Consider the following 25567-nt stretch of genomic DNA (forward strand, 5'->3'; position numbering starts at 1 on the left):
AAACCCAAAGGACAGGATGTGTCTATTGCTAAGAGATGTTAAAAACCCAGCGACCTCTCCTTTGATAAAGATTTGGCTGGCTTCGACAATGGGTTTTTCTTTTTCTTTCTCTCTCTCTCTCTCTCTGTCTCTTTTTTTTTCTTTAAGTGGTAGCATCTCCATTAGCATTAATGGAGTAAGTACATCAAGTGAGGCATCTCGGAGGTTAATCAGGCTTCCTGGCTGGATCGGTGCCGTCAATACCGAATGGCGCCTGGTTCTGTTGGCTCGGCCGAGGTTTTCCTGACAACACACCAGCCTGAGTCTTGTGCCTCAGTCATTTCCCCATGAATAATTGAAGGCAACTGCTGGGCTGCTAATTGATGAACAGTAATGTGTTTTCTAATCACTGCAGTTTGAGGTTTTAGCACTAAACAATGGCCGTTGCCATCGATTTGTGGATTCGGCTGCAGCCCCAAGATTGGGTTTCTCCTCCCCCACAACCTTCCAATCTGAACAGGGAGCTTCGTTGGATGCTACCACTATGCAGGTAGTCCTCAACTTACGACTGCAGTGGAGGCCCCCAAAATCGATTTGGCTAAGCGAGAGGTTGGTTAAGTGAACGTTGCCCCATTTTATGACTTTCCTTGCCACATTTGCTAAGTGAATCGCTGTGATTCTTCTTTGTGGCAACCTCCCAAATACTGGACTACTGCTATCACGTCTCCCCTGGTCCTTCTTTTCATTAAAGTAGACATCCCCAATTCCTGCAACTTTTTAAAAATATGTTTCAACCCCCAGTCTCCGAATCATTTTTGTTGCTCTTTAGACTAGCCAAACCCAAACCCAAATCCTGTAACCGTTCTTCGTATGGTTTAGTCTCCAGGCCTTTAATCATCCTAAACTCAATATACTTAATACTCTTTCCTCTTCCTGTTTCCCCACTCCTGAAAAACTATCTGTGAGGTGGGTTGGGCTGAGAGAACGTGACTTGCCCGAAGTCATCCAGCTGGCTTTCATGACTAAGGCAGGACTAGAACTCCCAGTATTTTGCTTTCTAGATTGGTGCCTTAACCACTATTGTGTTTCCCTGAAAACAAGACCCTGTCTTATATTTTTTTAACCACCCAAAAAGGCACCAGGTCTTATTTTTTGGGAAAGTCATCCCCTGACTAACCTCACTTGGGTGTGTTGCCCCGGCTTCCTTTTCGCTGTCAGAGGCCTTCAGGAACTCCTTCTTCTGCGGCTGACAAGGCTTTCCTGAAGGCCTTTTGCAGCCGATAACAGAGCTCTGGATCGATCCGGAGCTTTCTTATCAGCTACAGAGGCCTTCAGGAAAGCCAGGCCAGCCTTGCCAGCTGCAGAAGAAATGGGCTGGCTGGGCAGGTGTTGTGGTGTGCGAGGCTTGGCTGCAACTGTCCAAAGGTAAGTAGTAGAGCAGCTCCACCCCCCCACCCCCACCCTGGCTTAATTTTTACCCATGCACCCTGGAGTGGACGGGATCTTAATTAGGGCTTATTTGGGGGTAGGGCTTATATTGGGCACATGTGTAAAAATCAAGCTAGGACTTACTTTCAGGGTAGGTCATATTTTCGGGGAAACAGGGTAGACCAAACTGTCTCTCTTTATCCTGTGCCAGGATCAGTTGGAGGAACTAGAACACACCATTTCTTGGTGGTTGGGCCAAAGTCAGCCTTCTGGCTTTCATGCCTAAGGCAAGGCAAGAGACTCAGGACCTCCCGCTTTCTAGCCTTGTTCCTTAACCAGTACTAGACCAAACTGGAATTACCTCTATCTTCCAGTGTAATTCATAGCTCAGGAAATATTAAATTGCAGGTAGATGTCAATATCTTGAGGGAAAATAAGAGGAAGGATATTTCCATGTGGATTTTTGTGAAGACGTTTTTTTTTTAAAAAAAAAATAAGATTAACGAGGAAATGGAAATTTATTTTTATTTTATTTATTTATTTGATTTGCCAACCGCTTACAAAGTAATAGGTATAAGTATAAACATGAGTAAGAATACAGAAAATAGGTACGATTAAATGGGGACCATAGGACAGGGACGGGAGGCACCATGGTGCACTTATGCACGTCCCTTAAATGGAGCGCAACAGCAGGAAACGGATTGATTCTTTCCTCCCTGGCTGTATCTGATTGGTTTGTTCTGCGGTATCCCTGTCCTCTATTGACTCTGAAAGTCACAAGGGAGATCAGCAGAAACACAGTTTGAAAATTAATTGCCATGTGTAGGCTGGTGCATCGGTACTTGCATTCTGGCTGCTTGAATGTATGCATGTGAGAGATGAGATGCATCCAATTTCCTCCTAATCAAGACATTTTACATTTTGTGGAATGTAGAAATAGAGGTTCAACTTGAAGACTGATTTCAGTTTAGCGCAGGAAAAGCACAGTGGGTTCCCTCCAGGTGCTTCAGGAACTCCTGCAATCTCTTGCATTGGCCACCCTGGTAGGAGCTAGGAGCAGCTGGAGTCCAAAACCACTGGATGGCATCAAATCTCCTGTCCCTGTTGTAATAAATAAATTGCAGCATGAAAATGTGAATGGTGAGGGGTCCTTGGTGCTCTCTGAGCTTGATTGTTTCCTTGAAGATGCTTCATGACCCAAACTAGGTAACATCATCAGTGCTAGAAGGGAGTGTGGTTTGTGGAGAGGAGGGTGAGGATCTCTCTGTCCGTCTGTCCATCCATCCATCCATCCATCCACCCACCCACCTACCCACCCATATCTACTCTATCTATCTACTCTATCTATCTATCTATCTATCTATCTATCTATCTATCTATCTATCTATCTATCTATCTATCATCTATCATCTATCTATCATCTATCTATCTATCTATCTATCTATCTATCTATCTATCTATCTATCTATCTATCTATCTATCTATCCACCCATCCATATCTGTCTGTCTGTCTGTCTTTCCATCCATCCATCCAGATAAATAGAATCTATTTATATCCATTATCCATCCATCCATCCACCCACCCACCCATCCACCCATATCTACTCTATCTATCTATCTATCTATCTATCTATCTATCTATCTATCTATCTATCCATCCATCCATCCATCCATCCATCCATCCATCCATCCATCCATCCATCCATCCATCCATATCTATCATTTATCCAACCCTCTTTCTCTCCACATACACACTTACATATATGGATAAAGTACTTGATGCTGGTTGACAATCTTAACACCTTTTACTATATTCTGTTTTTCTTGTTGCACATTTTACTTATATCGGAAGTCATTCCATTTAGAAACATGACACGTTTCAGCTTTTGCTGTGGTGGGCATTTGATGAAGGACTTGCATATCAAAGTAAGGTACAGTGGTTAAAATGAGTTTTGTGTTATCTGCCATTTATTTGTTTGTCTGTCTGCTTATTTAACAGACCATCAAAACTGGGCTCACCATGGTTGGAAAAGTGGTAACCCAGCTGACAGGCACTTCGCCATCAGGAGCCGCGGAAGAAGAAGTCTTGGCACACACCAATAGCCGACGCAGCCCTTTGGTCCCTGGAATTGTCACTGTTATTGATACTGAGATGGTCGGAGAAGGACAGGTAAGAACATTGCTCAGAGGAGCAAAAAAAACAACAACCCAACAACCTTTAAGGCTTACATTAATCCGAAACTTGACGTTTTCCTCTTTTGGGGAAATCTGTTTTTGGGTCTAAGACAGCTTACTGTGGCCATCTTGCCATGATCAAATCTCCGCGGCCAACTATTTTCAGTGAAAATAACGTTGAAGAAACGGTGGTGGATAACACTTATTATCCCACGTGGTATTGTCCTGCAGTAAGATATCCTCACCAGAGGTGGGATTCAGCAGGTTCTGACCAGTTATGGAGAACCAGTAATGGAAATTTTGAGTAGTTCGGAGAACCGGCAAATACCGCCTCTGACTGGCCCCACCCCCATCTCTTCTCTGCCTCCCATTGTGTCCCAGCTGATCAGCTGGTGTCTCTTTTGGTTGCCCTGCACAGGAGAAGGGAGCTGGAAAGCAGGTTAGTGGGGTGGGGAGGGAATGGGATTTTGCAGTAACCTTCTGCCACACCCACCAAGCCACATCCACAGAACCGGTAGTAAAAATGTTTGAATCCCACCACTGATCCTCATCATGTCAGTGTTCCAACTAACCAACTCCAACCCCATAAACTCCAAGACAAACATATCTTCAAAGTTCCATTTTATTAGAGTTGTCCTATTGGCCCATCTGGAAAAACCCGAATCTGAGAGTTCCAGGTTTTCCCTTCTCAAAAGAAAATCAACGATCCACCCCCTGCATCCCTCAGTCCATCACATGGACCAATCTTCATCCCCGCTGGAGACATCCCTCCAGTCACTTCCCTCCAGGTGCAGGGCAAACTGTCCTTGACTATCTGAGAAGAATGTTGTTGAGTCTAAACTTCTATCTCTACGTGAAATCCCCCCTCCCAAATTCCCAGGCGCTGAATGGGGCAGCCTGAAAGCTTCCAAGTGTAAAAAAAATGGCTTCCAAGGCTGACACACCAGATTGGCCGCAATGAGATGGCCGGGGTGGATTGGTTGCAGCGAGTTCTCCCATTCCATCTCTTTTTCAATGATTTGTCTTCTCTAAAACCTAGTACAGGTAATCCTCGATTTACAGCAAGTTTATTTAGTGAGCATTGAAGTTACAACAGCGGTGAAAAAAGTGACCTCTATGACCATTTTTTTACACTTACGACAGTTGCAGCATCCCCAGGGCCACGTGATCAAAATTCAGACACTTGGCAACTGGCCTGTGCATGGCTGCAGCGTCCCAGGGTCTCTTATGATCTTCTGACAAACAAAGTCAATGGGGAAGCCAGGTTCATTTAACAACCGTCGTTCCTAATGGTAGAACTGCTGTGATTCACTGAACAACGGTGGCAAGAAAGGTCGTAAAATCGGGGCAAAACTCACTTAACAGCTGTCTCGCTTACCAATAGAAATGTTGGGGCTCAGTTGTGGTTGTAAGTCAAGGACTACCTGCATTTTGGTCCCAAACTTGACTGAGTTGAATTACTTCTCTTTGAGGGAATCTCTTTTTTTCAATGATTTGTTGACTCTGAAGCTAGTACCTCGAAAGATTTAGAGCAGGGCTATCAAACTCAATTTCATTGAGTCCTGCATCAGGGTTGTGTTTGACCTGGTGGGGGGCGTGGCCAGGGGGGCGTGGCCAGCTCAATGTCACTCATGTCAGGGGTGCCTTTGGTGGCCTGAGTGCTCTGCCAGCGAAAACGGGTTCCCAAGCTCCACTTTCACCTGTGATGGCCTCCTGCAACCCTCTGCCAGTGAAAACAGAGCTCCAGAGGGCCCTCCGTAGCCCTAGCAAGATCCATTTTCGTCAGCAGAGGCACCGGGGGCCGATCCTGTGTTGTTTCCAAGGCAGCCATGTTGGTCTGACCCAGGCTTCGTCAAACGTAATTAATCACAAACTTGTTTTAAAAGCAAAACCCATTTTATTGCAACGCTGGGAATTGTTTTCATTCCCAGCCAGAACTAATATTAAACAGTTCCCCAAGATAAGCACACACCTTTCAGTTCTGTGGAATGCTGCCAAAAACAGAAGTATCCAGTTAATTATAAAAGAAACCAACCGAAGTACAAGAAAAAAACCAAAGTACACAGAGCTTCAAGGAGGACTTGGAGCTGATCGAATTTCTTTGCTTCCTGCAAAGGTTTCATCATTGAGGTCTGGCTTTTATCCCTTATGGGAGAGGCAATCACCTCCCAGCCTTACTCCAGAGTCGCCCCTTCTGCTTCAGCTGCTCTTGTCTTCTAGCAGCTCTGTGCACTGGGAACAGGCTCCCCTGGATCCTCGGCCTCGCTGCTGCCAGACTCCGAAGGCTCCGGAGTCAGCACCCCACTCCCAGATGGTCCTGGCCCCATCTCTGCATCGGACGCAGGACCCTCGTCCGAGTCCTCTCCAGACTCCCTGACTGGTCCCCTTTCTTCCTCCTCACTGTCTGATTCCGCTGCCATCTGCACCGGCTGCCGGCGGACCACAACACACGTGGGCCAGATCTAAGCACCGCGTGGGCCGGATCCTGTCCCCAGGCCTTGAGTTTAACACTTCTGATTTAAGAGTCTCAAAGGGGATGAAATGTGCCACACTGGCCAATTCTTGAGAAACGATCTGCAGGCCACGTGGCCTTTCACAGTCATTTGGTGGCTAGACAGTAGATCCTCTTTCTGAAGAATCTGATGTAAATCTCAAAAAAAAACAAAAAAAAAACGGTGCTGAAGGCTGGAAGGAGCCCATTGTTTGACAGAGGGCTGTCATCAAATTCAGGAATCCTGGAACAGCTCTTCCTTTCTCTCAGTGGAAGCTTTGCTGTCCTTCTGTTGTTACGCACACTCCTGCTCTCCTTCCCCTCGTGGAATTTGACAAAAGCTACATTTGCCCAAATATGAGACGTGTCGGTTTTTCCCGGCATTCCTTGTTGAATATGCTTGGATTCTAAGGTTGTTGGCTGGGTCTTAACTGATACTCGCCTGGGATTGATTTATGGTAGAGGAAGCGCTAATTGGGAATGAACGGAAGCCAGCTTGCGTACGGCTGAAGATGACTTGTGGATTTGACGTTTTTCACGATGCCGGGGGAAGAATGTCATTCTCGATCATCTTTGCACTTGCCAGACATTGAAGTTGATGGGGAGTGACGTGGTTATGGCCTGATGGCAGAGAAGAGACTGTAATGATGTGGGACCCCTGAGTCTAGAACCATGGCTGGAAAATGAGGAATTGTTTCCATTTAATGAGCCTCTTTATCGGCTGTCTCGGTATAAAGCCTGCAAGAGTATAGAGGGGTTTAGTCAGTGATCTTGAACCGCAGCGTCACTCTAAAACGGGTGCGAGCAGGGGGGGAGAGAACTCGTGCTCTTTAACGGAAATATTGCACCCGGTTTTGGTCCCCACGATGTAAAAAAGATGTTGAGACTCTAGAAAGAGTGCAGAGAAGAGCAACAAAGAGGATTAGGGGACTGGAGGCTCAAACATACAGTGAAAAGTTGCGGGAACTGGGCCTGGCTAGTCTAGGGAAGAGAAGGACCAGGGGAGACATGATAGCGGTCTTCCAATATTTGAGGGGCGGCCACAGAGAGGAGGAAGGGGTCAAGCTATTTTCCAAGGCACCTGAAGGCCAGAGAAGGGAGAATGGAGGGAAACTGAACAAGGAGAAATTCAACCTGGAAATAAGGAAGAATTTTCTGACAGTGAAAACAACCAACCCTTGGAACAGAATTTGCCTTCAGAAGTTGTGGGAGCTTCACCACTTGAGACTTTCAAGAAGAGATTGGACTGCCATTTGTCAGAAATGGTGTAGGGTCTCCCGCTTGTGTGAGGGGTTGGACTAGATGACCTACAAGGTCCCTTCCAACTCTGATTATCTGTTATCTATTATTTGAGACAGGATAGCAGTGTTCCAATATTTGAGGGGCTGCCACAGAGAGGAAGGGGTCAAGCTATTTTCCAAGACACCCGAAGGCCAGGCAAGGAATAATGGATGGAAACTGATCAAGGAGAGATTCAACCTGGAAATAAAGAGAAATTTGTTTCTGACAGTGAGAATAATCAACCAATGGAAGAGAAGTTTCCTTCAGAAGTTGTGAGAGCTTCATCTCCGGAAGCTTTCAAGGGGAGATTGGATGATCATTTGTCTGAAATGCTTATAGGGTTTCCTGCCTAAGCATGGGGTTGGATAGAAGACCTCCAAGGTCCCTTCCAACTCTGTTATTCCTTTCTATTCTACCCTAACACAAATTTTGAATTCAGTTGTGGCCCTAAGTCAAGGGCTACCTGTATCTGTCCACCCCAATCTAAAACTGCATCTACTCCCATAGAAACATTTAAATCGGTGAATTCTCTCCTACCTCATTTCTGTACAATGCTTAATGTGTGCGAGATCGTATTTTCCATGAATTTAAATATGACTGAGAAAAGGAGAGCTTCTCAGCGATCTCAGTGCAGTTGAAAGATGTCTTGTCAACTCTGGCATGTTTCTTCTTTTGAAACTTAAATTTAGAGAATTGAAGAAAGAGAAAAATCTCTAGAGGAGAGAAATATGTACGTATATTGATGGGGCTTCCCTCCCTTTCTTTGTAGAAACCCCAAAAGTTTCTTCCAAAAACAAAATGATAATCAAATAGCATAAAGTGGCATTAAAACAAATCTGCTTCATAAATGCTGGCGAGGAAAAGCTTAAGTTAAAAAAATAAATAAATCCTGGGCCTGGAAACATAGTTATTTATACCTTCTGTGACCTTCCTAGGTCCAGCTTTTCAGAGATGACTCTGTGAACCTGACAATCTGACCTTTCAGAATAGAAGAGAACAACAGAGTTGGAAGGGACTCTGAAGGTCCTTTAGTCCAGCCCTCTGCTCAAGCAGGAGACCCTATACCAGGGGTCCTCAAACTTCCTGGCTTGGTGGGCCAAGGCGGGAAGAGGGGAGGGTTCTGTGCAAGTGGCAGACGTGTGTGCGTGCTTGCATGCAGTTCCATTTGCACAAGTGGTGGGCACGCACGCACACCATTCACACAAATGGAGTTTTATATGGGAGCGCTTACGAGCGCTGCTTGCTGTTGTGGTTCACCGGCAGCCTGTGCAGATGGCAGCGGAATCAGACAGTGGAGAAGAAAGGGGATCAGTCCGAGACTCTGGAGAGGACTCAGACGAGGGTCCTGCGTCCGATGCAGAGATGGGGCCAGGACCATCTGGGAGTGGGGTGCTGCCTCTGGAGCCTCCGAACTCTGGCAGCAGCGAGGCAGAGGACCAGGGGAGCCTGTTCCCAGTGTGCGTGTGTGCAGAGCTGCTAGAAGGCGAGAGCAGCTGAAACAAAAGGTGCGACTCAGGAGTAAGGCTGGGAGGTGATTGCCCCCCCCATAAGATATAAAGGACAGGCAAAGGTAAAGAAACTTTTGCAGGAAGCAAAGTTGTTCATTCAGTTCAGATTCATTATTGAAGCTCTTTGTAGTTTGGTTGGGTTTTTTTCTAGTTCATTGGACACTTCTGTTATTGGCAGCAAGCACTTCACAGGAAAGAAAGGTGGGTGCTTATCTTGAGGGACTGTTTGAGATTCATTACCGGCCGGGAATGAAAATAATTCCCAGCGTTGCAATAAAACAAGACTTGTTTTTAAAAGAAGCATGTGCATAATTATGGTCTCGGAAGCCTTGGTCAGAACACTTGCTCCAATGGAGCTGTGCATGCATGCTCACTTGTGTGGTCCTGCTCCGAATGGACCCTGGCCTGGTACCAGGCCCCGGCCAGTCGATTGGGGGCCCCTCTGCCCTATTCTAATTCATACGAATTGTTATGACTCTATGCAGCCTACATAACGTTCCCTCTCCCTGGGCAGCCGGATAAAGTGACAGAAGCTAACTCAAAGTCTCTTGCCAGTTTCCATGCCGAAAGGATCTCAAGAGCTTGTGGTCTTTTGGTTTCTCATCCAGCACTTTTACCTCTTTGGTAAATTGGATTTCAGTTTCTTAAGGACGGGCTTGAAGAAATAAACCTCCTCAATTGACCTTCAAAGACTCAACTCTGAGTAATGAAAGATAACATTGGAGCCCCAGAGGACCGAAACTCTGCCTATTTCATTTAAGATTTTACAAGCTTCATTTATTTTAGAATAAGGTTTGTTGGTCCATTCAAGGTTTATTACACTTTCCTGGAAAATACACTCTTGTCTTTTTCTATATAATACCAGAAAGTGGGGGGAAAGGGAGAATGAATTCCTGCTTCATAAATTTCTCATGAAGCCGGTTTTTTTTTTTAATGCAGTCATTATTTCTGACGTTCAGTGTCTGCTCCCAGACTCCTCTTGCAAATAGCTTGACTAATAAAATGATTTATTGTAGGTTTTTAAGTTGCCTTATATATGATTTAGAGGATTTTTTTTTTTTTGCCTTTAATGAACTTGGCCTCTGATCTTCAGAGTAATCACGAGCTGGCTTGCTTAATGGATACGATGAAAAACTGGGTTTCTTTTGTGTATATATGCGTAAAAACGATGGCGTTTGAGTTATTTAAATAAGCTCTAAAGACTTTTTTGTTTCCCTCTCTGAACTCCTGAAACATCACAGCATAACTGCAAGCAGATGAATAAATTTACTTCCTGGGTCTTCTTGCTCCTGTGCTTTGGGGATTGGGAATTCTGGAATTAAGAAAGCAGAACAGAATAGCTGAGTTGGAAGGGACCTTGGAGGTCTTCTAGTCCAACCCCCTGCTTTGGCAGGAAACCCTATACCATTTCAGACAACTTGTTGTCCAGTCTCTTCTTAAAAACCTCCAGTGTTGGAGTACCCACAACTTCTGAAGGCAAACGCTTCCACTGATTAATTTGTTCTCACTGTCAAGAAATTTCTCTTTAATTGTAGGTTGATCTCTCTCTTTGATTACAATCCATTCGTTACTTCTTCTCCCGCTTTCAGATGCTTTGGAAAATAGGCTGACAGTCCCCTTCTTTTTTATGGCAACCCCTCAAATGTTGGAACACTGCTTTCATGTCACCCCCTACTCCTTCTTTTCATTAAACTAGGTAAAAGTAAAGGTTCCCCTTGCACATGCATGCTAGTTATTTCTAGCGGTGCTCATCTCCGTTTCAAAGCAGAAGAGCCAGCGCTGTCCGAAGATGTCTCCGTGGTCATGTGGCTGGCATGACTAAACGCTGAATGTGCATGGAACGCTGTGATCTTCCCACCAAAGTGGTCCCTATTTTTCTACTTGTACTTTTACATGCTTTCAAACTGCTAGGTTGGCAGAAGCTGGGACAAGGAACGGGAGCTCACTCCGTTCCTCACTTCAGCGCTAGGGATTCAAACCGCCGAACTGCCAACCTTTCTGATCGACAAGCTCAGCGTCTTAGCCACTGAGCCACCGCGTCCCTCATTCATTAAACTAGACAAACCCAATTCCAGACACCATTCTTCATATGGTTCAACTTGTCTCTGGAAGTGGGGTGTGCGAGGGTAATCTGATCATAAAAGGGGAAAAAAATATCATACTTGGCTGGTTCCTTCCCTTGTTCCTATCCTCTACCGTCACCCCTGGTCTTTTCCATTCAAAAGGACTAAAATCCAAGGTGGCAGGGTTACTACTACAGTGGACCAGGGACTATGATGGGTCCTGCTTCAAGGATCCTAATAGTTTCTCTACTGCATTGTGGTGGAGAGGCTGACCTGGCTGAACAGGCCCAGTTGAATTGATTGATCGCTACTCTTGTCTATGCACAGGAATCTTCTCAACTAACGGTTAGCACCTACTAGGAGTTAGATAAGGGCTTGCAGAATTCAAGGGAGGTTGGACTTAGTCTACTTGTGGCTATGTGGGGATTCTAGACCGCTTCCTCTTTTGACTCCGCCTCCACTTTCTGCTACTCTTTTCTCTACATCATCATGCTCTTGAGTCTTATTTCAGGTGGAAGCAAAAGCTGGATGGGGAACTCTGGAGTTGAAGTCCTCATACCTTCAAGCTGCCAAGGTTGAGAAACACTGCCTTAGCTGATCCTGTACAGAGCAGGGGGTTGGATCAGATGATCTCTAAGGTCCTCTCCAACTCAATGATTGTAATGTTGAAATGTTATCCGATTGCCTTTGTCTATGTGGAGATTCTCAATCATCCAGGTCATGGTTGTCCCAAAGGTGCTTTTTTTTTTTTTTTTGCAAAAGACAACTGGAATTCCTTCTCAAAGGATTTTTTTTTTTCCTTTGAAAAATTTCACTGCTCAGAATAACAGAGTGAGAAGGGACCTTGGAGGTCTTCCAGTCCAACCCCCTTCTCAGGCAGGAAACCCTATACCATTGCAGACAAATGATTGTCCAATCTCTTCTTAAAAATCTCCAGTGTTGGAGCACCCACAACTTCTGGAGGCAAGCTGTTCCACTGGTTCATTGTTCTAACTCACTTTCTTAGGAAGCAGCTTCTGGGGTGAAAAGCAAAACTTTTTCAAAGGGGAAAAAACAACACCAGTTGCCTTTGGGGAAAAAAGTACTTTTGGGATCAGATTGCTCGTGTACCCAGCCTAGGGCCTAGAGGGAGATCGGGCTGAGCGGTGCAGAGACGCAGTGAACAGCCCCATGCAAAGCTGCTTTGTGCTAATGGAATCGTTTAAAAAAAAAAATCCATGAGATGATTGCCAGCAGTTTTATTAGGGCATATTATCATCTTCCGGCACAAAATTAGGGTTTTAAGTTCTCAGAGAATATCTAAAAAAAAATGTTGGCTCTTTTGATGTTTGACACTACAATGCTCAATTTTGAGTCCTGCCACTGCCAGAATCGGTGAATTGGCCACGTGTAGAAAGTAAATGAAACTCTCCCAATTGCGTTCATTTTCTCTCTCCTAACGACAAGAGGAGAGATAAAAATGCGTGTAGATCTCTTCAGAAAGCCGCAGGACCATAAAAGATTTCATTCCTTCTCAAAGTTCTCCTTTTATAGAAAGGTATCCTATTGTAGCTGCTTGCTTAAGGAGGACTTCTTCATAGTTGCTCAAATATGGTTGTATGAAAACGGGGGTTTGCTCCTTTTCCAGAATTTCAGTGTGTTCGGGAGGCAGTCCTTAAGTGGAGTTAAGTCATGGCCATTTCTTTTGTTCAATGTGTTTTAGGTATCCTTGGAAGTTTGCCTTAAATTCCTTGGCATGGAGACTAAGAACAGGGAATAAATGGCCTCGAAAAACACAGTTTGTTCATCAAATGAGTCCTTGAGGGGACAATTTGGAATGGATTTTAGAGTAGGCTTAGCGTTTATAGATTTGTGGCTGATAATCTGAGGAATGGAACAGGCAAAGATGTTGAGACTCTGGGAAGAGTGCAGAGAAGAGCCACAAAAATGATCGAGGGATTGGAGGCTAAAATATATAAAAAAACTGTTGCTGGAACTGGGTACGTCTAGTTTGATGAAAAGAAGGACTAGGGGTGACATGACAGCAGTCTTTCAATATCTCAGGGGTTGCCCCAAAGAAGAGGGAGTCAGTCAACTTATTCTCCAAAGCACCTGAAGGCAGGACAAGAAATGATCGATGGAAACTAATGAAGGAGAGAAGCAACCTGGAATTAAGGAGAAATTCCCAGACAGTGAGAACAATTAACCAGTAGAACTACTTGCCTCCAGAAGTTGTGAATTCTCCAACACTGGAAGTTTTTAAGAAGAGACTGGACAACTATTTGTCTGAAATGGTATGGGGTTTCCTGCCAAAGCAGGGGGTTGGACTAGAAGACCTCCAAGGCCCCTTCTCTGTTATTCTGTTCTATTCTATCTCTTATACAGGTAGTCCTCAACGTATGACCACAATTGAGCCCAAAACTTCTGTTGTTAAGTGAGCTTCTGACAAGCAAAGTCAATGGGGAAAGCAGGATTCCCTTACCAGCTGTGTGATTCACTTAACAACTGCAGTGATTCACTTAACATCCATGGCAAAAAAAAAAAAGTCCCCAAAATGCTTTTTTTCCCAAAAGGCAAATGGACTTTCTGGTTTTTTGGGTTTTTTTAAACGTTTCACTTCTCATCCAAGAAGCTTCTTCAGTTCTAACCGTCTGGTGGGGAATGGAAGGATTTATGTTTCTTTTTCAATCCTTCCATTCTTCCTTTCCCCCACCAGCCATTTTGAACTGGAGAAGCCTCTTGGATGAGAAGCGAAATGTTTTCAAAGGGAAAAAAACACCAAGAAAGTCCAGTTGCCTTTTGGAAAAAAAGCATCTTTGGGACAACTGAGACTTGGATGATTGAGAATTTCAAGAGAAGAGTTACAAAAAGGGGGGGATGTAAAATTGGGCATGACTCACTTAATAGTGTTAGCAGTGGAAATTCTTGTCCCAGATGTAAGTCGAAGATGACTTGTGACAGATTTTCCAGGCAATTGAAGAGAAGATAACAGAATAGAATAGAATCTTTATTGAGAATGGTATGGAATGGAATGGAATGGAATGGAATGGAATGGAATGGAATGGAATAGAATGGAATAGAATAGAATAGAATAGAATAGAATAGAATAGAATAGAATAGAATAGAATAGAATAGGATAGGATAGGACAGGACAGGACAGGACAGGACAGGACAGGACAGAATAGGACAGAACAGAATAGGACAGAACAGAATAGGAGTTGGAAGGGACCTTGGATGTCTTCTAGTCCAACCCCTTGCTCAGGCAAGAAACACTAAACCATTTCAGATAAAGTGTTGTCCAATCTATTCTTAAAAACTTCCAGCGTTTGAGCACCCACAACTTCTGGAGGCAAATTGTTCCACTGATTAATTGTTCTCACTGTCAGGAAATTTCTTCTTACCATACCATGTCATTCTAGGTTGCTTCTTTCCTTGCTTAGTTTCTTTCCAAACTAATCTTTGGATTTTACTGTATTATAATTATATTGATAGCCTCAGATCTTACTGCACCTAGCATAGCTACTAAATGCATTGCCTATTAAGGAAGACCCCATCTCTGAGCTTTGGAGAGAAATGTGGGCTGTTGGCTTTCCTTTGTTGTTGCAAGTTTCTAGCTGATGGGAGAAGACTTTTTCAAGCTACTAACCTTTGTGGCCTGTTATTTAGCCTTTTTTACTCTCAGACTAATCTGAGAAGGAAGAGATTTGTCCAAGATAAGTTTGAAAATTTATGTTCAGGATTAACATCAATGTAGTCTGAGATGGAGAGAAAAAAATTAACTTAGGAATTTAGGTAATATGGAAAACTAAAGATTCAGTTCTGATTTGTTCAAAGGAAAATATCTGGGTTAATTTAATTAGCTTTTGAAGTGGTGTTTTTGAATGTAGCCATTGTTTGCATAGTAATTTCACAGTTTTTCTTTCTTTTTTTCTTGTTTTGGAGAACTCTAGCTTCTTTTTTTTCCTGTTTAAAAAGGGCTGAGTTATTAAATTATGTTCATATTTGAAAGCTGGATAAAAATAATTACTGAGAAGCTCAAACAACTCTGTGGTCAGCCCAAATACATTAGTAAGATTTGTGAATGTGTTTAAATGGCCTTTTAATGAAGTGTTAGCATTTTTTTTCCCCATTTAAAAATAATGATGGCCTCTTTGGAGTCATTGATTAGCTAAAATGAGTAAAAATAAATATATACTATATTCCTCGCCGCCGCCCCCCCCCCCTCCTCCAAATTTTTAAATACACAAACTTTTACTGACTGGAGTTACATTTTTGCTTAACCTTTTAATTTATTTTCTCTCCATTAATTCGTTAGGTGGGGGACCACCCAGAATTTGTCTGAAATAAACTGCCTTTTAAAACATTGCTTGGCTCTAAACCTGCCAAGTCTACTATATAGCTGATTATTTATAATATACCTGTAAGTGTTTGCACACAAACAAGGAAAGGCAAAGGATTCAAAAATACATGTATCCAAGAGGCTATTCATATATAGATTTAACCGATGCATTCTGGTATTCAAATTCTACTCTGGTATAGCAATTTATTTCAATTAACTAGCTCAATACCCATGCTTCACTATGAAACTATGTGATTGGGCTTAGTTTTTTGGGAGGAAAAGAAGGAAAAGAAAATCCTGCCTCTGCCTACCAGCATCCATCGGTATTCATCTGGCTAGCATCCTGTCAGTGTGTGAGAGAGTTGAGGGCTGTTTGGAAACTGAAAGAGTATTTGCTGTATGAGCAAGGAGGAGACAGCAAGGAGCCTGGGCGTGGCTTAGCTCAACTGTTCTGTACTAAAGCTGTTTGGTGCTGTGAAAGTAAAACCGAAACTCCGCTCCTCTGCTTGTGTTTTGCATTTGGAAGAGATTTCTTTCCAGTTGAGGAGGGGGGAGTAGAACTCCTTAGCATCAGAACGTGTTAATAATAATAATATAACGAAATACTAATACCTTTGATGGTCATTTGGAAAAATCCTTTCTTAGTGAGCCCCTAGAAGCCAAGAGGAACATAACGTGCTAAATTTCAAGTTTGTAGGCTTTACGGTTCTGGAGATTTTGTGATGATACATGAGTGGTATTTTGCTTATATATAGATAGATTAATCAATCAATCCAGACCTAGCGCATACATTCTGTTCTCCAGAGGAGTCATAGGCAGAACTGACATTAAAGGGCTATCAAGCTCTTCAGGTCTTACAGCGAAATTTATGATGCTAAGTAAGACATTTGTTAAGTGAATTTTGCCCCCTTTTACAACTTTTCTTGTCACCAGTTGTTAAGTGAATCTCTGTAGTTGTTAAGTACGTAACCCGGTTGTTAAGTGAATCCGGCTTCCCCCATCGACTTTGCTTGTCAGAAGGTCGCAAAAAGGGGATCATGTGACCCCCGGGACACTGAAACCGTCGTAAATATGAGTCAGTTGCCAGTCATCTGAATTTTGATCATGTGACCATGGGGATGCCACTACGGTCGTAAAGGTAGTATACAGGACTGTCTGTACAGGTAGTCCTCGACTTACAACCATTTGCTTGGTGACAATTTGAAGTTATAACAGCATTGAAAAAAAGCAACTTATGACCATTTTTCATATGTACACCGTTGCAGCATCCCCATGGTCATGCGATCAAAATTCAGTTGCTTGGCAACTCGTGCATATTTATTATTGTCCTGGGGTCACGTGATCAGAATTAGCCACCTTCCCAGCAGGCTCCTGACAAGCAAAGTCAATGGGGGAAAGCCAGATTCACTTAATGACTGCATGATTCACTTAACCACCTCAAAAACGTGTGGTAAAAAAAGGTTGTAAAATGGGGCAAAACTCAACTGCCTTGCTTAACCACAGAAATTTGGGACTTAATAGTGGTTGTAAGTCAAGGACTCACTGTACATCAACCTGTCCTACCTGGTCAAGCAGAGAAAGTAGGTTACGGACCCGTCAGTTAAAGAAGAGAACAGCCTTCTTTGCTGTTGCCCACACCAACAGTGGGATTCCATTTTTTTTTACTACTGGTTCTGTGGGTGTGGCTTTGTGGGCGTGGTTTTGTGGGCGTGGCAGGGGAAGGAGACTGTAAAATCCCCATTCCCTCCCCAGCCCACTAGCCTGCTTTCCAGCTCCGTTCTCCTGTGCAGGGCAACCAAAGGAGACCCAGCCGATCAGCTGGGACTCAATGGGAGGCAGAGAAGGGATGGGGTTGGCGGGGCCAGTCAGAGGTGGGATTTCCTGGTTTTCCGAACTACTCAAAATTTCCACTACTGGTTCTCCAGAACTGATCAGAACCTGCTGAATACCACTTCTGGCCCCCACCCTGTAGACCATGTGTCCCCAACCCGAGGTCCGTGGATCGGCACCGGTCCGTGGCATGTCAGAAACCAGCCCACACAAACAAGCGAAGCCCCATCCATGGGATGCAGGCACCACGTGAAACCGCACCCGCTCCCGGTCGATGGAAAAACCTCTCTCCACAGAACCGGTCCCTGGTGCCCCAAAGGTTGAAGGCTGCTGCTACCCTGGTGTGTCAGACTCCATTTCATTGAGGGCAGCATCGGCTGTGGTTGACCTCAGAGTGGGCGGGCTGACTGGGTGGGCGTGGCCAGCTTAACGCCACTCACTGGGTGTGGCTGACTGGGTGGCCGTGGTCAGCTTGACACCACTCACTGGGCATGGCCGACTGAGTGGGTGTCACTCCCCAAATTGTTAGCATGTTTCCTCTTCCCATTGGGTAGACCGGGCCGAAGTAATGCGGGACGGCCCCTTACATTTTCCAGGACGGGCCTGCAGAACAGATCCGACCACATCGCGGGCTGGATGTAGCCCATGAGCCTTGAGTTTGACACCCTTGCTATGGAATATCCCCCACTTTCCTGGCCTTTGAAAAGGAATTAACTCATGCTCTGCGCCCTTGCTTGGGGCACATGGAGGAGCACACAGCGGAGGGGCTGGTTAGCGCCTGGAGACCCCCTCTCTTTGCCTTTTTAACTGATTTTTAACGGGGTTTAATTATCCTCGCCTCCTTCTCAATTTTAAACGTTCATGTGCCAATTTTATATTTTAACTTTTTAATTAATTGTACAGCACGCAGAGTCCTTCTCTGAGGGAAATTGCTGGTTTAAAAACATAAAAATTAAAAATAAATAAAAATCATGAGTTAGAGTTGAATTTGGAGGCTTGATAAACTTCCCCAGATGGGCTCCTCCAAATTCGGGAGAAAATAAAAATACTTGTGAGATGCTTTGAATGTTTAAAATAGAGAGATATACAGCACTTTAATACTTTTCTTATTGTACTGTTCCACCATTTTGTAAAGTAGCCTGGAGCAATTCACAGCATCAGAATAGTAGGTTTCTGTTTAAAATGGACTGGAATTCATTAAAAATGCAGCTTTTACTTTGTTGTGAAGGTTGAACTTTGGAAGGGCCGCATCCTAAATAGAGATTTGTAGATCAAGTCTTGATACTCCCCCTGTAAACTCCCCATTTTTTAATGTTGCTTTGTGACAATGAAGGCTGAGAATCTATTAGGGAGAAGAGAGAGGCAGATTGTACCAGTATTTAATTTCCCATTTGGTTAAGAATTGATTTTAAAAAGCCACAGCCAACAAAGATGGCCTATCAAATATCAAGAATCTTTGAGCAAAGCCACCCTTTGGGCTTCAGGCCAATCACTTAACAGATAAACGACCTTCCAACAATAAAACATCAACCTACCCATGTCGGCTTTTATTGGCTGTTTATTTATGATTGCACTCTTTTCACAGACAACGATAACTGACTTCCCTGGCCATTGACTTCCTCACAAGCCATCAGGATCAGGGAACGTGATAGTACCACTTTACACCCCACTAGTGAGGCCACATTTACATCCAGTTCTGGTCAACACAATACAAAAAGAAAAGGATGTGGAGACTCTAGGACGGGGATGTCAAACTCAAGGCCTGAGGGCCAGATCCAGCTCACGGGGCCGGCCTGGAAATAGCAGACCAGCCCGCGGTGCCTCTCTTAGCAAAAATGGAGCTCGGGGGAGTTGCGTGTGGGCCGGCCTCCCTGCGCCCAGTTTTTTGGCCACGACGGACTCCCACGGCCCTCTGCCAACGAAAAGGGAGCTCCCTTTTCACTGGCAGAGGGGCTATCAAAGCAAATTAAAGAAAACAAATGGAGAAACGTTTCCCCTTTTGCACTTGAGCAGGCAAGAAGGGACAGGAAAGGAGAAAGGGAAAGAAAAAGAAAGGAAGATGGGAAGAGAGCAAGGAAGGAAAAATAAGGAAAGGGGAAGGAAGAAGAAAGGAGAAGGAAGAGGGAAGGGAAGGAAGGAAGGAAGGAAGGAAGGAAGGAAGGAAGGAAGGAAGGAAGGAAGGAAGGAAGGAAGGAAGGAAGGAGATTATAATGAGAGTGGGGGAGGGTCTCAGGGAAATCCTGCCTTAGTACTTGGTCAGCACAGGTGCCCTGTGTCCCGCCCACCCTCAGCCACGCCCAATTTTTTTCTGGAAATCCATTCGTATTCCCACACCATGCAAAGTATTCCTTGAGCAGTGGGTTAGACTAGAAGACCTTCAAGGTATCTTCCAGCTCTGTGATCCTTAGATTCTTCCTTGTCTTCCTCTGTACATTATAGAAGATTTCTCTCTTTCCCTTTTTCCCTCCCTTTTCCTCTCCCTTTCTCTCTCTCTCTCCCTTTCCCCTCCATTCCCTCTGAACATAAGAATACCTTACCTTAATTTTTATTAAAGGAGCTCCGTTTTTTCTCAGGTAGAAATTTTCATTGCAGATTAATGGCTCTGACTGATCTGAAGCTCATATCAGGCTAGCTTGATGCTGGATTCCATTAAAAAGAGAAGAGCCACCGAGGTTACCCGTTGGTGATAGTTAGCCTTTTTTCCCCCTGTGAACATTTGACCTTAGCTAGAATATTTTAGAGGTGCTTTTATGTGTGTCAGGAGTGTGTGTTGTGAGTAGTCCTTTGTGCAGTGGTGGGTTTCAGTTGTTTTTTTTTACCACCGGTCCTGTGGGCGTGGCTTGGTGGGCGTGCTTTGTGCACGCGCAGAGGGTTTGCTATTAACCTTCTCCTGCAATCCTGCACCCTCCCCGTATGTTCAACAATTGATGCGTGGCAATCCGCTGTGCTGAGCGAAGCAGCTGAGCTTCAAAATCAGGAAATAAAGGTCAGAATAGAGCCGGGGCAGGTGGGTGGGCCCAGCAGCCGATTGTCGGAGCGAACCAGTATGCGCACAGGTGATCCTTGGAGTTACCAGTTCAGCCGAACCAGTAGAATACCACCACTGCTTTGTTGTGATTATACATCTTGCAAAATAATTATAAATCTCTGTGTTGGGCTGGATAGCCAGCCATAATGTTGGCCAAAAGTATCACGTCTAACTTGAAGGAGGCTTAGGGAAACACCCCCCCACTAATATTAGATTTCTGGATTAGCCATGGCGATTAAGACAACTAGTTCAATGAATATTTATGGCCTCAAGGAATACTCAGTTCAATCAACAATACCACAGTGGTCCATTAGATTCGACCTCAGTTGAATGGCCAAGTGGATAGTGCTGTTTTTCACACAACACAATGTGAGGGTTTTGCCCTGATAATATTAGCTATTTGATTAAAGAAATGTCTGCAAGAAACCAGCCAAACTCAGGGAGCTCCAAGGACCCCATAAGAGATCAACACTCCCACCCTCACTGATAGGCCAAACCACTTGTATGTAAACAGTGGGCGAACCCACTCTCTTCTAGCACTGATGATGTTACCTAGTTGGGCCATGAAACGTCTGCAAGGAAACAACCAAGCTCAGAAAGCACTGAGGAGCCCATAGAACAGATTCGATAAAAAAATTCATTTTAAGTCTCGATTAGAGATCACTCACCCTGGAGAAACTTTATGTGGTCAGTAAGAGTTAACACCAACTTGAAGGAGAGGTTGTGCATGGTGTCAGATTCCTCCTTCCGACAAGTTTGAGTTAGTAAGAACTATCGGGGAACTTGGTGGGTTTGGCTTTTGTAAAAAATAAAGTTAACTATGGTGATTTCATGGCAAGATGAAATGCTACCCAGGCCTGACCCTACTTAGTGTTTTTACCACACCTAATTGACTCCAGTGGAAGATGCCTGAGCTGGTGGAAGGAGGCCCTTTGCTAGCAGATGTCGTTTTTCTTGTGCCTAATGATCTTTATGGGTGTGTGTGTGTCACTCCTTATCTGGATGACTTAAGAAAGGAATACTTTATTTATTTATTTATTTGCTTGTTTGTTATATTTGCATTCCACCATTATTATTTGTACAAATAAGTCAAGGCAGCAAAGATATCTAACATACCTTCCTCCTCTTATTTCCCTACAGAAATAACCTTGTGAGGTAGGTTGGGCTGAGGGAAAAAGGCTGGCCCAAAATCACTCAGCTGGCTTTCATGCTTTAGGCGGGATTAGAATTCATTGTCTCCTGTAATTGACGCAAAATCACCCAGCTGGCTTTCATGCCTAAGGCGGGACTAGAACTCACACTTTCTAGCCTGGTGCCTTAATCCTTAGAATTCCTGGTCTTCCAATATAATGAAATCGAATGTAAATTGCTCTGCTGACCTTCCACTTTCTGTGCTATGATACCCAGGTGCTGGTGAGCGAGGACTCCGATAGTGACGGCATCGTTGCTCACTTCCCGGCCCATGAGAAGCCCATTTGCTGCATGGCTTTCAACCCCAGCGGTAAGCATTTTTTTTTTCTGGCAGTGCATTATGGATCATTTCGCTTGTTAGAAATCAGGCTGAAATCTTTCATGGAGTTTGTTTTGTCAGCCAGCTGAAATAGTGGTTCAAAATGGTACATTGGCAGCAGAACAACCTTCTCTCTTGCTTTGATTCTAAATACACAGGCCACATTTCTTATCGGATCTGTTCTGACCACCCACTACAACTCCGACCATCCTGATCCCCAAAAGAGCATCCTTTCCTTTTAATTGCAGATAGTCCTACTTACGACCATAAACAGAGCCCAAAATTTCCACTGCTAAGCAAGAGAGTTGTTACGTGAGGTTTGCCCTATTTTATGACCTTTCTTGCCGCAGTTGTTAAGTGAACCACTGCTGTTGTTAAGTTTAGTAACACAGTTGTCCCAGCGGTGCTTTTTTCAAAAGGCAGCTGGACTTCCCACCTCACTTTTGAAGATGTTTCGCTTCTCATCCAAGAAACTTCTTCAGTTCCGACAGTTGTTAAGTGAATCTGGCTTCCCCCCACGGACTTTGCTTGTCCGAAGGTCGCAAAAGGGGATCACGTAACCAGGGGTGGGATTCTACCAGTTCGCACCTATTCGCTAGAACCGGTTATTAACATTCTAAGCAGTTCGGAGAACCGGTTGTTAGAAGAAATTACTGGCCTAATCCTGTAAGGAAGGCAGGAAGGAAACATTCTGGTGTTACTTACAGAAACTGCCTCTCCGTTAACCCTTATTACATTCTTGGCAGGACTAGACTTCCTGTCTCAGGAACGTCTCTGGAGTTGTTTCCTCTCCTTTGCTGGTACTTTGCTTGTGTGGAGTGACCAATCAAAGTTACAATGGCACTGAAAATAGTGACTTATGACCATTTTTCACACTTACGACTGTTGCAGCATCCCCACAGTCATGAGAGGCCAGGCGAGGTGATGCGTGCCTCGATGTGAGTGATATTGAGTTGGCCACATCCAGCCAATAACATGACCACCAAGCCACGTCCACCCAGTCGCATGACCACCAAGCCACGCCCACCAACCAAGCCACGCCCACAGAACTGGTTTCAAAAAATTTGAATCCCACCCCTGCACATAACCCTAGGACACTGCAACCGCCCTAAATACATGCCAGTTGCCAAGCATGTGAAATTTGATCACGTGACCACAGGAATGCTGCAACGGCCATAATTGTGGGAAGTAGTCATCGGTCGCCTTTTTCAGTGCTGTTGTAACTTTGAACGGTCACTAAATGAACACTTGCAAGTCTAGCACTAGCTGTATGTTTGCAAACATTGGGAAAAGCTACTATATTGGGAACCACCTGATCTGTCTTGACCAAAGCTATTAAGCAAGAGAAAAGGGAACGATCCTTCTGAGGGCACCCATTTTCTCCAACCACATTTAGAAAACTGCAGCATTAAATTTACATCGGGTCAAGATGTCACCGCCAATAAATGTAGGAAATGGGCATTAATGTACTTGAAAAGTCAGGTAATTGAAGGTTCCTCTTCTCTGTCATTTCCCATTGGAAGAACAATATGCCTGCCTCCCTTGAAAAATTTACTTGATTTCTTGAGGTTTGTGTAAATATTCTCCTAAATTTAATACCACTTATCCTTTTCCACTTAAGGCTTAACCTGGAGATGTAGCTCAGATGTCTGTTCTACTCCAATTTTTCCCCAGGTGGGAGTGAGGGGGAAGCCATCCGAAAGTGGTCTTTGAAGCCTCAATGACAGTCGTTTTGCCTTATCTCTTTTCTTTTTTTCTTTTCTCCTCTCCTCCTCTCCCCCCTCCCCTCCCCCTCCCCTCTCTTCTCTCCACTCTCTCCCTCCCTCTCCCCTCTCCCCTCCCTCTCTCCCCTCCCTTCCCTTCTCAGCTGGATAAGGCTTGTGGGCAAGCAGTCTCCATACTGTTCTCACATGGACTGGCTAACTTCTTGATTGGCTTCCTATGTCATACAGATAATTCTTGATTTACAACCACAGTTCAGCCCCACACTTTTGTTGCTAAGTGGAACTTTTGTTAAGCGGGTTTTGCCCCATTTTACGACCTTTCTCACCACAGTTGTTAAGTGAATGATCGTAGGTTTTAAGTTAGTAACACAAACGTTAAGTGAATCCTGGCTTGGGGAAGTGAACCCAGCAGAATGCAGAACCATCTCAGTTAATGTATTCATTCAAACGATTTTTAACTTGCTGTTTCCTGCAGTGGCCACTCTCACAGTGACTAGAAGAATTTAATGGCTACGAAATTCAGTCAAGCAACTTTACTTTCGGCCAAAAGGGCCAAAAGATGGAGGAGGAGGAGGATATTTAAAAAAAAAGAAAAGCAAATAAGATAGTATAATAAAGCCAATTATTTTCACAACAGCCTATAGAATTGGTTAGGTGAAGCAGTTGGCCAAGATCATTCTGTGCTTTGGTAGCGGAGGGGAGAGGGAATCAGAACTGGGTTCCCTTGAGGCTGAAGTTCCTACTACTCCTAGTAGGCTGTTAATACTGGCTTAGACCACCTAGTGAGTCGAAAGGTGCTTTAGCTCATGGTGTGCCAGAAGCCCATCTAAAGTTCCCAAGAACGTTCTCCTACTTGAAGTTTTGCAAGAAATAATTTAAACCTCCCCCTTATTTAAAATGGTCCAAACAGTTTACAAACATTGAGGATGCTACAGTGACCTTGATAAAAACACATCTGACCTGCAAATGTAAATCCTCAAGCGTTTCGTCAGAGGCAGAGGCGCCTTGGACTGCAGATTGGGAGGTTCTCACAGACGGAAGGAATCTGCCCCATTGGGGGTGGTGGAGGGGGGCGGGAGGAGGCTGATTTAGGAGTTTATGAACTGGCCTCCAAGCAGTTAATGTTGTAGGCAATGGTCTGCCCAGAATATGTATTCATTCATTCATATTCTCTCTCTCTCTCTCTCTCTCTCTCTCTCTCTCTCTCTCTCTCTCTCTCTCTCTCTCTCTCTCTCTCCCTTCCTCTCCTCCCTCCCTCCCTCTCCTCTCCTCCCTCCTCTCCCCTCCCTCCCTCTCTCTCTCTCTCTCTCTCATCTTGATAACAAGAAATAATGGCTACCAAGTAGAATCAAACGTTCCACCTCAAACCAGGCTAGATTAAACTGGTGTAGACTCCAGTCTGCAGGAACTGGAACAGATGACTTTTGGAGTTGTTGAGTATATATACATTATCGAAGACTTTTTAAAACTGGAACCGAACAAGCTGAAGATCGGCTGGTCCCATCTGTGTGGCTGAATGAGTTGTTGGTTTTGTGTGGTTTGCCAAGTCTGCAGATCTAGCAATTCTTCACAATTCTGCTACTTTCCCAAGTAGGCTTTGGCCTTCCCAAGAAGAATGAGCCAGTTAAGGCTTGCTCTAAATGCTGGTGCTACTCAATCAGTGGTAGTCTTTTCATTTTCTCAGTAGAGGAGGCTACGTTGCATCAAGAGAATTCCATTTCCCTCTTAAAAATAACAGTTTCTCCTTGTGTGATGTGTCTAATGACAATGACAAGCTTGCACCCCCAGTTAATCTAGGCCACCCCCTAAATTTTGGGTATGTGTGAATTCTGGAAGTACCAATAGATGAGAATATTTTCAGCTCAGGATCGAACTGTGGAGTCCTTGGTGTTCTCTGAGCCTTGTTGGTTTTTTTTGCAAACGTTTCATTACCAAACTAGGTAACATCATCAGTGCTAGAAGAGAGAGGGGGAAGTGTGGGGGAGGAGAAGGGAGAGAGGAGGAGGACTGTGGGGTCCTTGATGCTCTCTGAGCTTGACTGTTTTTTGGAGATGTTTCATTACCAAACTAGTTGACATCATCAGAGGTAGAAGAGAGGGATAAGGAGGAGGAGGGGAGGAGAAGGGGGAGAGGAGGAGGGCTGTAGGGTCCTTTGTGTTCTCTGAACTGTGTTGTTTTTTGGCAGATGTTCCATTACCAAACTAGGTAACATCATCAGTGCTACAAGGGAGA

General features: G+C 44.4%; 1 protein-coding gene across 10 annotated transcripts in view; it reads left to right on the forward strand.

The window, feature by feature from the left end:
* Positions 1-25567, forward strand: part of BCAS3 (BCAS3 microtubule associated cell migration factor) — a 624015-nt gene that overhangs the window by 116061 nt on the left and 482387 nt on the right. For all 10 annotated transcript variants that reach the window (XM_087956170.1, XM_087956184.1, XM_087956163.1 and 7 more), the window contains exons 12-13: positions 3407-3577; positions 21509-21602. In XM_087956170.1, coding sequence (XP_087812296.1) covers positions 3407-3577; positions 21509-21602 — 265 coding nt within the window. The remainder of the gene's footprint in view (positions 1-3406; positions 3578-21508; positions 21603-25567) is intronic.

The sequence above is a fragment of the Notechis scutatus genome, chromosome 1, assembly GCF_049901735.1.
Source record: "Notechis scutatus isolate UNSWTSFEM ecotype Mainland chromosome 1, rNotScu1.2, whole genome shotgun sequence".
Lineage (NCBI taxonomy): Eukaryota > Metazoa > Chordata > Lepidosauria > Squamata > Elapidae > Notechis > Notechis scutatus.